The 12,272-nt window shown below is 54.2% G+C and overlaps 1 protein-coding gene across 2 annotated transcripts; it reads left to right on the top strand.

Annotated features, from left to right (window-relative positions):
- The first annotated feature begins 755 nt into the window (after positions 1 to 755).
- Positions 756 to 12,223, top strand: ORMDL3 (ORMDL sphingolipid biosynthesis regulator 3). 2 transcript variants are annotated; one of them, XM_048317760.1, is made up of 4 exons: positions 756 to 849; positions 6,539 to 6,739; positions 7,964 to 8,115; positions 8,234 to 12,223. In XM_048317760.1, exons 2-4 carry the CDS (start codon positions 6,566 to 6,568, stop codon positions 8,367 to 8,369), a joined length of 462 nt encoding a protein of 153 aa, XP_048173717.1. In that variant the 5' UTR covers positions 756 to 849; positions 6,539 to 6,565; the 3' UTR covers positions 8,370 to 12,223. The 2 variants fall into 2 exon arrangements, with proteins under 2 accessions (XP_048173717.1, XP_048173712.1); XM_048317755.1 differs by lacking the exon at positions 756 to 849 and adding an exon at positions 2,454 to 2,568.
- Positions 12,224 to 12,272: the final 49 nt, after the last annotated feature.

Raw genomic sequence — 12,272 nt, 5'->3', positions numbered from 1 at the left:
CGGAGACCCCTGCGCTCCGCCGGGGCCCGGCCATTGCTGGGTCTGGAAGTGCTCTAAGAACGTGTAGATGTGGCACCTGGGGACATAGTTTAGTGGTGAAGGTGACAGTGCTTGGTTACCGGTTGGAGTCGATAATCTTAGGGGTCTTTTCGATGTTTCCAGGACCGGAGCCAAGCCCAACGCCGGACCGGTGCCGGAGTCACCGGGCAGGGTTGTCCCGGGACAGGGCCGGGAGGCTGGCAAGCAGCAGCCGGCAGCCACAGTTGGTACTCTCGAGCACTTCTCTGGCATCTCCCCCTTCGGCCAGGAATCGGAGCAGCCCCGTGCTGCCCATCACCATTCCCAGTGCTGCGGGGAGCTGTGCACGCAGCGGGGGCAGGGATGGGCATGTTGGGATGTGGCTGCTCCGATGACACAGCCACCCGCCGCGGGACGGGGCCGAGGGGCCAAGGTGACAGGCAGGTGCACGGGGGGATTGAGCTGGGACCCAGAGAGGTGGCGGGTGATCCCGGCAGAGGGCACAGATCCGGGAGTGGGAGCAGCCCCAGGGCTGCACCCCACGGGGCTCCCACGTGGAGGACACGGCACCCACCAGCCCAAAACCTGCAGTGCAGCACGACCCACGCGGACCCTTCCCACCGCAGGATGGCTAAAAATAGCTGGCACCGGCTTCTCGCTGCCACCACGGAGCTAAATATAACCGGCATCGACCGGGCAGAGGGACCGGCAGCCAGCAGAGTGGGAGCTGAGCACGGCCCGGCACCGGGAGAGGCTGGGAGCGAGCGAGGCCTAGGAATCCACACGGGAACGGCCCTCCTGGGCACAGGGTGAACGCGGGTGCAGCTGCCGGTGAGCGGATGGGGCAGGATCCCCCCAGGGAACTCCCCGCCCCCAGTGCCGGTGTTCCCTGGGCGGGTGAGCGCGGTGTGGGGAGCCCAGGGAGCGGGTCGGGTCCCCCCCGCGCTCCACCGGCAGCGGCGGCTGCTGCATCACGGAGAGGGATGAATATTTATGGGCGTTTAAAAATAGCTGCTGCATTGTGCTTCCCCCTCACGTGCGGAGCCAGCAGGGTGCGGGGAAGCTGCTAAATTAGATGTCACCGCGCAGGGAGCTGCTCAGTCAGGCAGGAGCAGGATAAAAATAGAGCCTGCTGTGCGTGCGTGGATCTCCTGCAAAGCAGGACCGGATCCCGTGGGATCCCCCGCCTCCGCACGCCGGCATCCCCGCACCGCGCCCTGCCAAGAGGGCACCGCAGAGGAGCCGGGCAGGGACAACGCGGTTCCACAGGGTGGCAATCAGCGGCCTTTCATCTGCTTTACCCCACATGTGCGTCTCTCCGTGTCCAAAGCCCTCTGGAAGCAGACACTGCTGAGCTCTGGATCCGGCAAGTGCCCCCGTGCCCTGCCAGCAACACGGTGCCAGCCTGTGACACCCAGGCAGCCCCGGCCCTGGCAGCCCGCGGGGTCTCTGTGCCCTCGCCGTGCCCAGTCAGGATGTGCGGCTGGAGCCAAGGCCTGATGGATGCAGACAGGGTCAGGACACAGAGCTCAGAGTGGAGGCACAGGGGCACTCAGGGAACCTCGACGTCGCTGTGACTCCACCTGGGCCAGCACCAAAACCCACCGCGGGCTGTGGCGAGCGGAAGTGTCTGTGCCAGGTCGGGGGACTGCGAATGGCACCGGCAGAGCCACATGTGCGCCGCGGGCAGCCGGGAGCGCCGCGCCCGGGCTCCGCACACAGCCAGGGGCTCTGCTCGTCTCCGGGCAGGGGGTTTGCAGCCCAAAGGGGCTCCGGCGCTGCCCCTCCGCTGCTGGAAGAGCCGGCAGCAGGCACACACAGAGCCCTGCACAGATGGCTGCGGCACCCGTGGGCCGTGCCAGCCCCACGCGATGAGCTTTGATGGTTGTGCAAACAAAAGCGGAGCCAGATGGTCTCCCCCCGCGCTCCAGCGCTGGAATCCTGCGCTCGCTCCCAGCCCCGACCTTGGCAGGGTGTCCTGCAGCGCTGCCGGCTTGCCCGGGCTGTCTGCACAATGCTGCTGATGGGATTTTCACGGTATCACGGAATCAGAATGGTTTGGGTGGGAAGGGACTTTAAAAATCAACCAGTCCCACCCCCTGCCATGGGCAGGGACATATTCCACTCTCCCAGGTTGCTCCAAGCCCCGTCCAACCAGACCTCGAACACTTCCAGGGATGGAACAGCCACAGCTCCTTAGGGAAGCTGCCCCAGTGTTCCCCACCCTCGGATTTCCCCTGGGAAAGAGAGGCGGGGGGAGGGTTGGGGGGCAGCCCAACCTCCCCGGGCAGGCTGGACGCACCCCGCCGGCTCTGGGGTTCTCTGTGCGCGGAGCGGGGGTTGGTGGAGCCCCCGATCCCCTTCCCGGAGCCGCTCCCGCCGGTTCCCATGGCGGCTCCGCCTCTCCCGGTGCTGCCGGACTACAGCTCCCGGCGTGCCGCGGCGGGGCGGGCCGAGGGGCCGCCGGGAGCGCACCGGGAGCGCACCGGGAGCGCGGCGGAGCGATCGCCGGCCCTGCCGAGTCGAGCCGGGCCGGACCGGGCGGGAGCGGTGAGTGCGGTCCGGGGGCGTGGGGCGGGACCGGGGGGCTCAGCCCTCCCAGGGGGCGGCGGCGGCCGAGCCCCGCGGCGGGGCCGGGGGAAGGTGCCTCGCATGGGCCCGGCCCGAAAGGAAAACACCCCAAAAAGGAGAAGCGGGTGCTGGGATGGAGCTGGGAAGCGGCGGGGTGGGAGTGGGGGGTCCCAGTTAGGTCGTGCGGGTCCCCACGGGGGGGTCGCGCTGTGCAGAGCCCGGCCGGGAGCGGGTCCTGCCCCGGCCTCCCAGGGCACCGTCCCGTCCCGGGGAAACGGGGAGGAAAGTAGGGTCTGGGACCCCATGTGCGCCCGGAGGAGCCCAAGCTCGGCCTTTCTTTCGTGTCCAAGATTTCCCGTTAAATCCATGAGGAAAGGCCGAGGGGGCAGGACCCCCGCACTCAGCCGGGGCGGCTCACGTGTGTCCTCGTCCCCGTGTTCTCCGTGTCCCCTCCGGGACTCTGGCAGCCCCGGGCCCCCCGAGGAGGAACCGGGCAGCGCTGGGGCTCAGACATGTCCAACACGGCTCCGGGCTGGACGGACACGGAGCGTTGTGGTCCCAGTCTCACCTCTCACCCAGCACCTGCCTCCCAGCACAGCCCAGTTCACCAGGGGCCCCCATGTCCTCCGTGCTCTGGTTCATCCGTTGCCATCGGCAAAGAAGGGTTTAAAGGATTTGTCTGGGAGGTGGCAGCTGTTGCTGCCAGAGATTTGGATCTGTGTGGGATCTTCATCACCTGCAGTCTGGGAACACTCAAGATCAAGATAAGCACCTGAGCCCTCCTTCTCTCACCAGCCCAGTGAAGATCCTGCAGTGGGGTGCCAGGATCAGAGCATGATCCTGCAATCCCTGGGGAAGGGTGACGGCACTGCCAAATCATAGGATCATTTATTTAGGTTGGAAAAAGCCTTTAAGATCATCAAGTTCAAGCGTTAAGCAAGGGTACAGGAGCAGATGGTGGTCACACTCTTCTGGGGACAAAGGTGAGGAAGGAGCTGCCCCTGGACAGGCAGCAGGACAGGCAGGATGAGGCAGAGGGAGGGCTCAGCTCCACCGCCACATTGTGCCCTTTGCCACTGGCCACAGCTCTGACTTTTCCCCTCCTTGGATGGCCACTGTCCAATGTCAGCACAGCCCTGACCTTCACCCTCAGCCTGGTGCAACATTCAGGCTTTTGTGTCCCAAAAAAGAGTGGGAAAGCAGAGCCTGGCAGCAGCTGCTCTGGGAAGCGGGGTGCTGGAGTCCTTCCCATGGTGGGCTGTGCCTTGCTGTCCTGCAGGTGAACAAATCCTGGTGTGGAATTAGAAAGCAAACATGGGATGTGGGATGAGGGTAGAGACAGAGCTCTGGGAACTCGTGTGCCCTCAGCCAGGCTTGTGCAATCCAAAATTCAGGAGAGCTGGGCCAAGGGCTGCACAGCCCAGGGCAGAGCTGGTGAAATATTTAAGGTGGGGAAGGACAGAGTTGGAGACATGGAATCACCCTCATTGCAGCAATGTCTGTATCTCCTGCAAGAATGAATTAACCTCTCGTATGTTGCAGCATCCCACCCCTCTAATTCTTAATTTTACAAGGAAGGGAAACTGAGGCACAGGAAGGAGAATTGTTTCACATACAGCTTCCAAATTGGGCCCTTTCCCACCCAGCTGTGGGTCTGCAACTGCCCTCGTTTGCAGAGGAGACCAAGTCCACGCTGCTCCTTAGTTTTTGGAAGTTACACTCGTGGTTGGAAATTCCACAGCACCGGCCGTGTGCACCTGTGGCTGCAGGGAGCTTCCACAGCCTCTGGATAACGATGTCACTTCAGGAAAGATTCCTGGAGAGAAGTTTTTTAACTGCTGATGAAACTAGATTTTAAGGCCTCCAGCAAGAGCAAGGATCCCTTTCTGTGGACAGTCCCTTCCCACTTCCCTCCTCCTGCACCCCCGCGTCGCTCCAAGACCCAGCCATGTGGTTTGTCCTGCTGCACAGCTGGAACCCCACAGGCACAGCTCTCTGTGGAGCATCCGACTGTTCCTCACGCCTGTCTCCAGCCTCCTCCAGACTAAACAAACCCGTTTCCTTCCAGCTGTCCTTGCAGGTCATGTTTTTCCTACACCTCTGCTCATTTTCTCCAGCTCCTCCCAGGACTGGACACTGTTCACCCAACATCCAGGAGAACTATTTCCCATGTCTGGCTCTCAGCACGCCTGTTTACACATTCCATAGGGTGTTTTGCTTTTTGTTGTTGTAACAATCTGACTTCTTTTGACTCATTTATGTTTCACCCCAACCCCCAGTTTTCCTTCTGAGAGCGCTTGGGAATTGCAGCAGGTTTAGGACAGAGCTGCTCTCCCTGCCAGGGGTGAAGTGCTGAGCTCTGGCTCCCAGTCCTGTTTCCAGACCAAACTTTGGGCTTTTCTCTGGAATATCCACAAGCTGGTGAGCTGGAGGGTGGGCAGCAAGGGAGTGAGCACCCCGCAGACCTGCAGCCTCTTTCCTGGAAACAAAATCCTTCTTCAGGTATGAGCTCCCTGATAGAGGAAGGTGAGGATCTGCAGCAACAACCGCCTGTGTGGATGGAAGAGGTTTGCAAGTTACTTGGAGCATTCCAAGAGCTGTGGAGCAGAGGCTGGCTGTGAGTCCCAGCCCTGGGCAGGAGCGGGGATGGAGTCAGCTCCTGAAGCAAGCCAGGCCCAGTGCTCCACGAGGGAGCTGGGAACAGCTGGCAGCGAGGAGAGTGGGATGTTGGATCTGGCTCGGGCTTGCCTCCGGAGAGCTGGAGGGAACAGCAACACAGCTTCCAGCTGTGGGAAGCAACAGCAAAGCCACAAGGCCAGACATCAGGAAACAGCCCTCACCGTGGGGTCCTGTAGCCAAGGAGGATGAACTGGATCATCTCATCAAACTCCGCTTCCATGGGACACAAAGATGATTTTACATAAGAATTTCCCTGATCTTGGTGTGAAGACACTCAGCTTTACAGTGGGTTTAGTTTGTGCTGTTTCCTGTAATCCCTGGATACCAGTGAGCCAGAGCTCTCCTGCTCCCAGCCAGCCTGGGAGCTGACCGATACCTGCTGCCACTGGCACTGTGTCAGTCCAAAAAGCCACTTGATACCTTCACTGTCTCAGGGGCACCACTCCAAGGACTTGCTCTGAGAGGGTGACACTCTCTTGTTTCCTCTCCTTCCTGGCATTGTCCAGAAAACCATCTTTGTGCTCCTCCTACGTGGCAGCTGTTCTTTCCAGGTAGGGGAAGGGCCAACTCCTCCACAGCTCTTCCTCCTGAAACATCCTCCCAAGGCACTTTGCCCTGTTATCTCTCCCTTTTTGCTTTTTACGTTCTTCAAGAAGAATTTCATTCCTTCCCTGGGGGGCAATTTTTTTTTTTTGTTCCTCTTTTTTTCCCCTCTGTAAGTCTTACATCTGAAGGCAAAACACGTGAGCCAGAGCAGGAGACCAGCAAACCCGCCGAGCTGTGCAGAACCCTGTTAATGTAGTTAAATTAATTAGGAGATCTGTTGATACAGAGCCTTTCCTCTGCAAATACTGTGTTCCCTTCCCAAGTTTAAGGCATGCTGCCTCCATAAACATGCAGGAAGCTTCCTGTGCTGTGTGTTTCCATGATTAACAGTGTAATGAGGATTTAAAAGTGCTTAAAAGTATTGGTTTGAGTTTTGTCAGGCAATCGTGGGATTGAACCTCAACACCTCGGCTCCAGGAAAACATCTCAAATCACAAGTAGCTTCTGTCACAGACAAGCTTCCCACACATAATTCCCAAATCTCAACCACTCCCGGAGTTAGCGACGTCAGCTCTAAGAATGGCTATAACGAGGGGCAGAGGAGGGAACTGACTTGGGATTTTTATAGCAAACAGCAGATTTTGGGTTTGCTTGACAATCAGCCGGTGCTCAGCCCCGCTGAGCAGTTTGGATCCAGGCTCTGACCTCAGTGTTTCTGTTCCAGGGGCTCCCATCAGCCACGAGAGCCAGGATGAACGTGGGAACGGCACACAGCGAGGTGAACCCCAACACCCGAGTCATGAACAGCCGCGGCATCTGGCTGTCCTACGTGCTGGGCATCGGGCTGCTGCACGTCGTGCTCCTGAGCATCCCCTTCTTCAGCGTCCCTGTGGTCTGGACTCTCACCAACATCATCCACAACCTGGTAAGGGAGCGGCGTGACCTGGGGCACCTAAGGGGAACCTTGGCCCAGCTGTTCCTCTGAGCAATCTGCTGAGATTCCTGTTGAAACAATTCTTTTGTGTTTCCAAAGATGCTGGGTGAGTTGCTCAACCTCCAGCCCTCAGCCTGTACTGGTGCCTCTGGGTCATGGATTTAAATCCAGCCCAGGTACAGGTGAGGCAGCAACAGCTGGTGAGGCTGCTCAGAAGGAACATGAATTCATTTCCTGCAGGGCAAGTCCTTTGTCGTGTCCCGTTCCCAAAGGGGTCTGTGACAGGCCCCAGATATTGGCAAGACATCGCTAGGGTTGGTAAAACCTGAATTGGCTTCATGAGAGTTAAGAAAAAACAGTATTAACTCCCAGATTTTGTTCTGCTTAAAGTAAAAGATTGGTCCAGGAACTGATTTCTTCCTCTAAAGATCAAATCTCCACACAGGTCCCCTTGGGCACAGGGGACAAAAAACTTCAGGGATGGAGCAACTGCTTGTGTATCTTTTATTTTAAATAATATCTTAGCCTGGGAATATTCCAGAGACAAAAATGACAGGGATTGAGGACCCTCATGATAAGTTATTACCAGTGAGGGATAAAAACCTCCACAAACGCCCAAAGTGGAGCTGCTCAGGGGATAAAAACCTCCACAAACCCTCAAACTGGAGCTGCTCAGGGGATAAAAACAACCACAAACCCCCAAACTGGAGTTGCTCAGCGCTCAGCTCATGAGCCGCCGGCTTCTCATCCATCTTCCCTGCAGCTTTAAGTTCCGGGGACAAAAAGGCATCTAAAGGCCAGGAGTGGCTGTACTTTGGATCTGTGGTGTAGCCAGACTCTTTGTCTCTGACTTGTGTTCTCCTGGTAATCAGGGAGTGACAGACCTTCTCCCAGCATGTTTTCGGGGAGCGTTCCGCCGTGCCGAAGCAGGCAGGCGCTAATCTCCCGATCGCAGAGATCCCAGGGCTGTAATCTTGCCACCACCTCCTTGGCTCACACCCAGGAGCCGAGCGAGAGGCTTGACATGGAGCAGCCGAGCTGCCCCGGCCTTTCCCAACTCTCCTTTCCCTGCTTCCCTGGCCGCTCCGGGTTTTCCAGCAGCGCCACATCCCTCTAGTGGAACGGCGCGGGGGTGCAAGCTCCCAGATCCGCTGCCCTGGATCTGGGGTTTTTGGGATGCGGGGCCCCGTGTGCCTCACGCTGTGTGTCCTGCAGAGCATGTACATCTTCCTGCACACCGTGAAGGGAACCCCCTTCGAGACCCCGGACCAGGGCAAGGCCCGGCTGCTCACGCACTGGGAGCAGATGGATTATGGAGTCCAGTTCACCGCTTCCCGCAAGTTCCTCACCATCATGCCCATCGTCCTGTGAGTATTCTGGGGTGGCTGAGCTGCCTCGTGTCCCAGTATCCATCACTGCTCTGTCCCGGGAGACAAACACATGGAATGCCACAGCTTTCCCTCTGTTTCCACCCTCTCTTTCCAGGTATTTTCTAACCAGCTTTTACACCAAGTATGACCGGATACACTTCATCATCAACACCATCTCCCTCATGAGTGTCCTGATCCCCAAACTGCCTCAGTTCCACGGAGTCCGGATCTTTGGGATCAACAAGTACTGAGCGGCATGGCTGGAGCGGATGGCGGAGGAGCGGGGCAAAGGGAGGATTCCTTCTCTCCAGCCCCGTTTCCTCCTTCACGCAGACTGGATGTGGTTTCGCAGCGGCTGTTTAAATGCAGATCCCAACAGACACATTCTGCATGCTGGATCCTCGTGCCCAATAAATCCAAACCAGCTCCAGAGTAGTTTAGTGCGGAGCAGGACGCGCAACACCGGATTTCTCTTATCCCAGGGTCATCAGTAGATGCAAAACCACTGAGACTTTGAGGTACAGGATGAATTCTGGGAAGAGTCTCATCTATTCCAGACGTGGAATGACGAGGATAGGGATGAGGGGAAAAGCTTTTAGTGCTGGTACTATTGCTGTGGTAAATGCACTTTAAAATACATTTCCCTTCCTGAAGCTGGGTGCTTTGAGCAGAACATGGGGGAAATCCAAAGGGATACAGCCAGACTTTCCCAGGACTGGATTGTTTTGGGGTCTGATTTCCAGTTTTAGGTAGGAAGTGGGAGGGGGAAGTGAACAACAAATTTTTATTCTGCAATCGTTGACACCGCTGAGAAGGGAAGTTGTTTTCCTAAAAACAGCCCAGGAAGGAATGACCTCCATTTTGACAAAGCTTTTGGTTTCCTACAGCACCATCCGTGTGGTCCAGGGAAAAGGTGGATAGATCCTAAATTATGCCCATTATTTTCAGTTTATGCCTAAATCTGCCCAGGTAACTCCTCTCCCCATCCCAACCTGCTGTTTTTAAGTGCCCAGGGGCTCAGTGAGCATTTGGATCAAGGGCTGGGGACAGGTTCTTTATTAACCAACAACAAATGCCATGGAGCTCCTTGGAACATGGACATGGACAGGTGTGGGAGAGGCTGACGATGGACAGGTACAGGAGGAGGGCTGATTGCTCTAATCAAGCACTCAGCCATCCTTGATTTCATTGGAATTTGTCTCCTCACTTCAGCTCCTTGGTGGCTTAAGTGCATGTGACTGGGATTTACCAGTTCTCCATGGACTCAAGGGAAGCGAGGGTTGGATTTCTGGCTTACCTGGAAATCTGTCCCTCAGCTCCACGCCCAAGGGCTGTGTGAGCAGCAGCACCAGCAGCAGATGAATTGACCAGCAGAAGGAGTTAATGGGTCACTGATAATAGAGTCACAGAGGAACAAAATTGAGCCTTTTCCCTCTAAAATTACCACCTAAATAAAGCAGGCTTAGGTTTCCTGGCTGAGACAGCTTTTTACTGTTTTACTGAAAATCAGAATTACCTGTTTTTCCTTTGCGTTGTGTCCCAAATGGAATGGGTTTTCCCTCAGTCTTCCCCTGTAACCCCACGAAAACCTGTATTTTTGTTGTCTTAGTGCTTATAATGTCTCACCTTTTTTGACAATGGTATAAATCTTTTAAATCTGCTTTTTTTTCCCCTGCAGTAGCAAATCCAGCTTTAGAGTCCATGGTGGAGAGTGTTGAGGTTTTGGATGTTCTGAGCATAGGATATGGAAGGGGGAATTTCAGATCTGTTATTACTCCATGCATAATTTTAGGCAAGTTGCTTCACTTCTCTCTCAGACTTCCTATGGGACTGCTACAGGGAAGGGAAAATACGGCGTGTACCTCAGAGGGCTGCTGGAATGCAGGGAGAATCATTCCCTAATATGTTTGAAAAGTGGAAATTCAAGTGAAAAGGAGGTAGAAGCAGGTAGAAGGAGAAGAGAGTTTGGCTGGGACCCCAGGGTGTTGACAGATGTGCAACTTCCTTGATGGGCAGGTTAAACCTTCAAACCCAGGACAGAAGAGCTGCTGCTTTAGCTGAGGTACTCTTTTACCCTTATCGGCTCTTTAAGCTACTAGACAATGATAATTGTGATCAAAATAGAGATATTTCATCAATCAGCTGGGAAATGACACAGACATGAGCAGTATTCCTGCGGGAAAGGCCACTCCAAGGGGGGCAGGTCCTGGCAGGGTGGCTGAGGCTGGACCTGAAATGCTGACTGTGGTGCTGAACAGACCTGAGTGTCTGCCCAGACACCACTTCCATCTCCAGGGGAAACGAAAGAAAACTAATTATTGTCTTAGAAAACATGGGGAAAACCATCTTTTTTGCAGCAGAAACAGTCTTTAGATGCTTTCAAACATTTCCTCACAGACAGACATATGCTGGGTATTTCTAAGCATATGCACATCACAGAACTGTAAATTTAGAATAATTATCAGTTGAAGGGATCGGCTTTTTTTGATACAACAATTCCCAGAGTCTCCTTGAAGGCATTAGGACAGCTGTGGCTTTGAACACATTACTTGTGGACACTATGGACATCTGACCCTGTTTCTTTAAATTAAAGATCAACTGAGATGCAGAATGGGATTATAAACTTCTCAAACAAGCAGGTTCTAAAGCCTAAAGCCCCAAACTTGTAATTAAGGCTTTGCCTAGCAACAAAAGTAAACTTTTTTTTTATTTCTCTCCTTCACACAAATGATCATAACAGCCGATGCCGGAGTCACGTGACACTACAACACAGGTGTGGTGTTTTCCCATGGAATAACTAACTTGGACTCAGTGAATCCAATCAAGGGAAACATAAATGGAAACTGGAGACATATGGAAAGGAGAGAGTTGAAGAAAGATTTCACGTTCTGTTGTGGAGAGTTAAGTATCTATATATGATGAATAAGTGTTTGAACAATTACACATCGGGTAGAATCTTTCTGAAGATCCTGGCTTAAGGGTAGGTGTCAGGATCAATTAAAACTAAACTAAAACTAAAAAGCAGTAAGTTAATTGTAATTAAAGCACCGTTCTTGGGTGTACCTGAGGCAGTCTGAAGTGAAAGGACAGCGTGGGCAGGCTGAGGGGTGGTCAGACGTGTCCTGGCAGGGGACAGATCAGGGGTGAAGCCACATTGTGGGAGGAGAAACAAAACGTGAGCAGAGCTCCTTCTTTGAGAGCGGAGTTTTCCCCAGGTGCCTGCATGGAGGAGATAACTGATCATTACTGATTTTAAATGGGGTTCTGATCACACCACACTTGACAGGTTTCCTCTCACATTTGTCCTGCATCGTGATCAGGGCAAGTTCTCACCTGGAGGGATCAAATCTCCTGTGACAGAGAAACAATTCCTGGTAAGAAGGTACTTTTCTCTTTTGTTCTGCAATGAAGGAGAAAAGCTTTTGAAAGGCTGGAATGCTTCTCAGGAGCTGGCAGCAGCCTGTCCCATCTTGTACTGGGCAAAGCCTCCTCAGCCACTGTCAGCACTACGCATGTATCCACGAGGTACGGCAGCCCCTGCTCCAGGACACTCGGAAAACCAGCAAGTCCTCCCAGCCTGATGCTCCTGAATCAGCAATCCTGGCTTGGGAGTTGTTTCACAGAGCTACCAGGCTGGCAAACAGTCCAAACCTTTGCAGAAAAAAGCCTTTAAAATAAACTAGATGGAGGGCTATTTAATTCTTGAGTACTTTTATGTTTGAATTACTGTTCAATTTGGGGTTGTTTTTAGAAGCTCGGTACTGGCCCTCAAGGAGGGGACAGCAGTGGGTTAACACATTAATATTCCTCCTTGTGACTTATGTTGCTTTATCATTGCCTAGAATATCTTTTAAGCATGCGAGTGTTGGTGTGTCCATACCCTCCTTGGATCAGTTAAATCAGCTGAATTAGTTGGGAGGGTTTTTTAAAGGAATGTTCTGTACAAAGTTTTAGGGGTTTTTTTCCCAATAGCCTTCTTTTTGCTGTGGATACAGGAGTCTCATGTAGAGAACTTTCTAAAATAAAAGTGTGAATATTTTTATTACTCCTTTGTACAGTATTCTAAGAGAGACTAATAAAAGTGAACTATTCAGGTAAAAACTTGCACTTGCCTCCTGGAATCTTCACATGGGTGGCTTTTGCTGTTAAACAAG

Source organism: Corvus hawaiiensis, chromosome 1 (genome assembly GCF_020740725.1).
Source record: "Corvus hawaiiensis isolate bCorHaw1 chromosome 1, bCorHaw1.pri.cur, whole genome shotgun sequence".
NCBI lineage: Eukaryota > Metazoa > Chordata > Aves > Passeriformes > Corvidae > Corvus > Corvus hawaiiensis.
The sequence above is the reverse complement of the archived record's forward strand: the minus strand, read 5'-3'. Positions and strand labels throughout refer to the sequence as shown.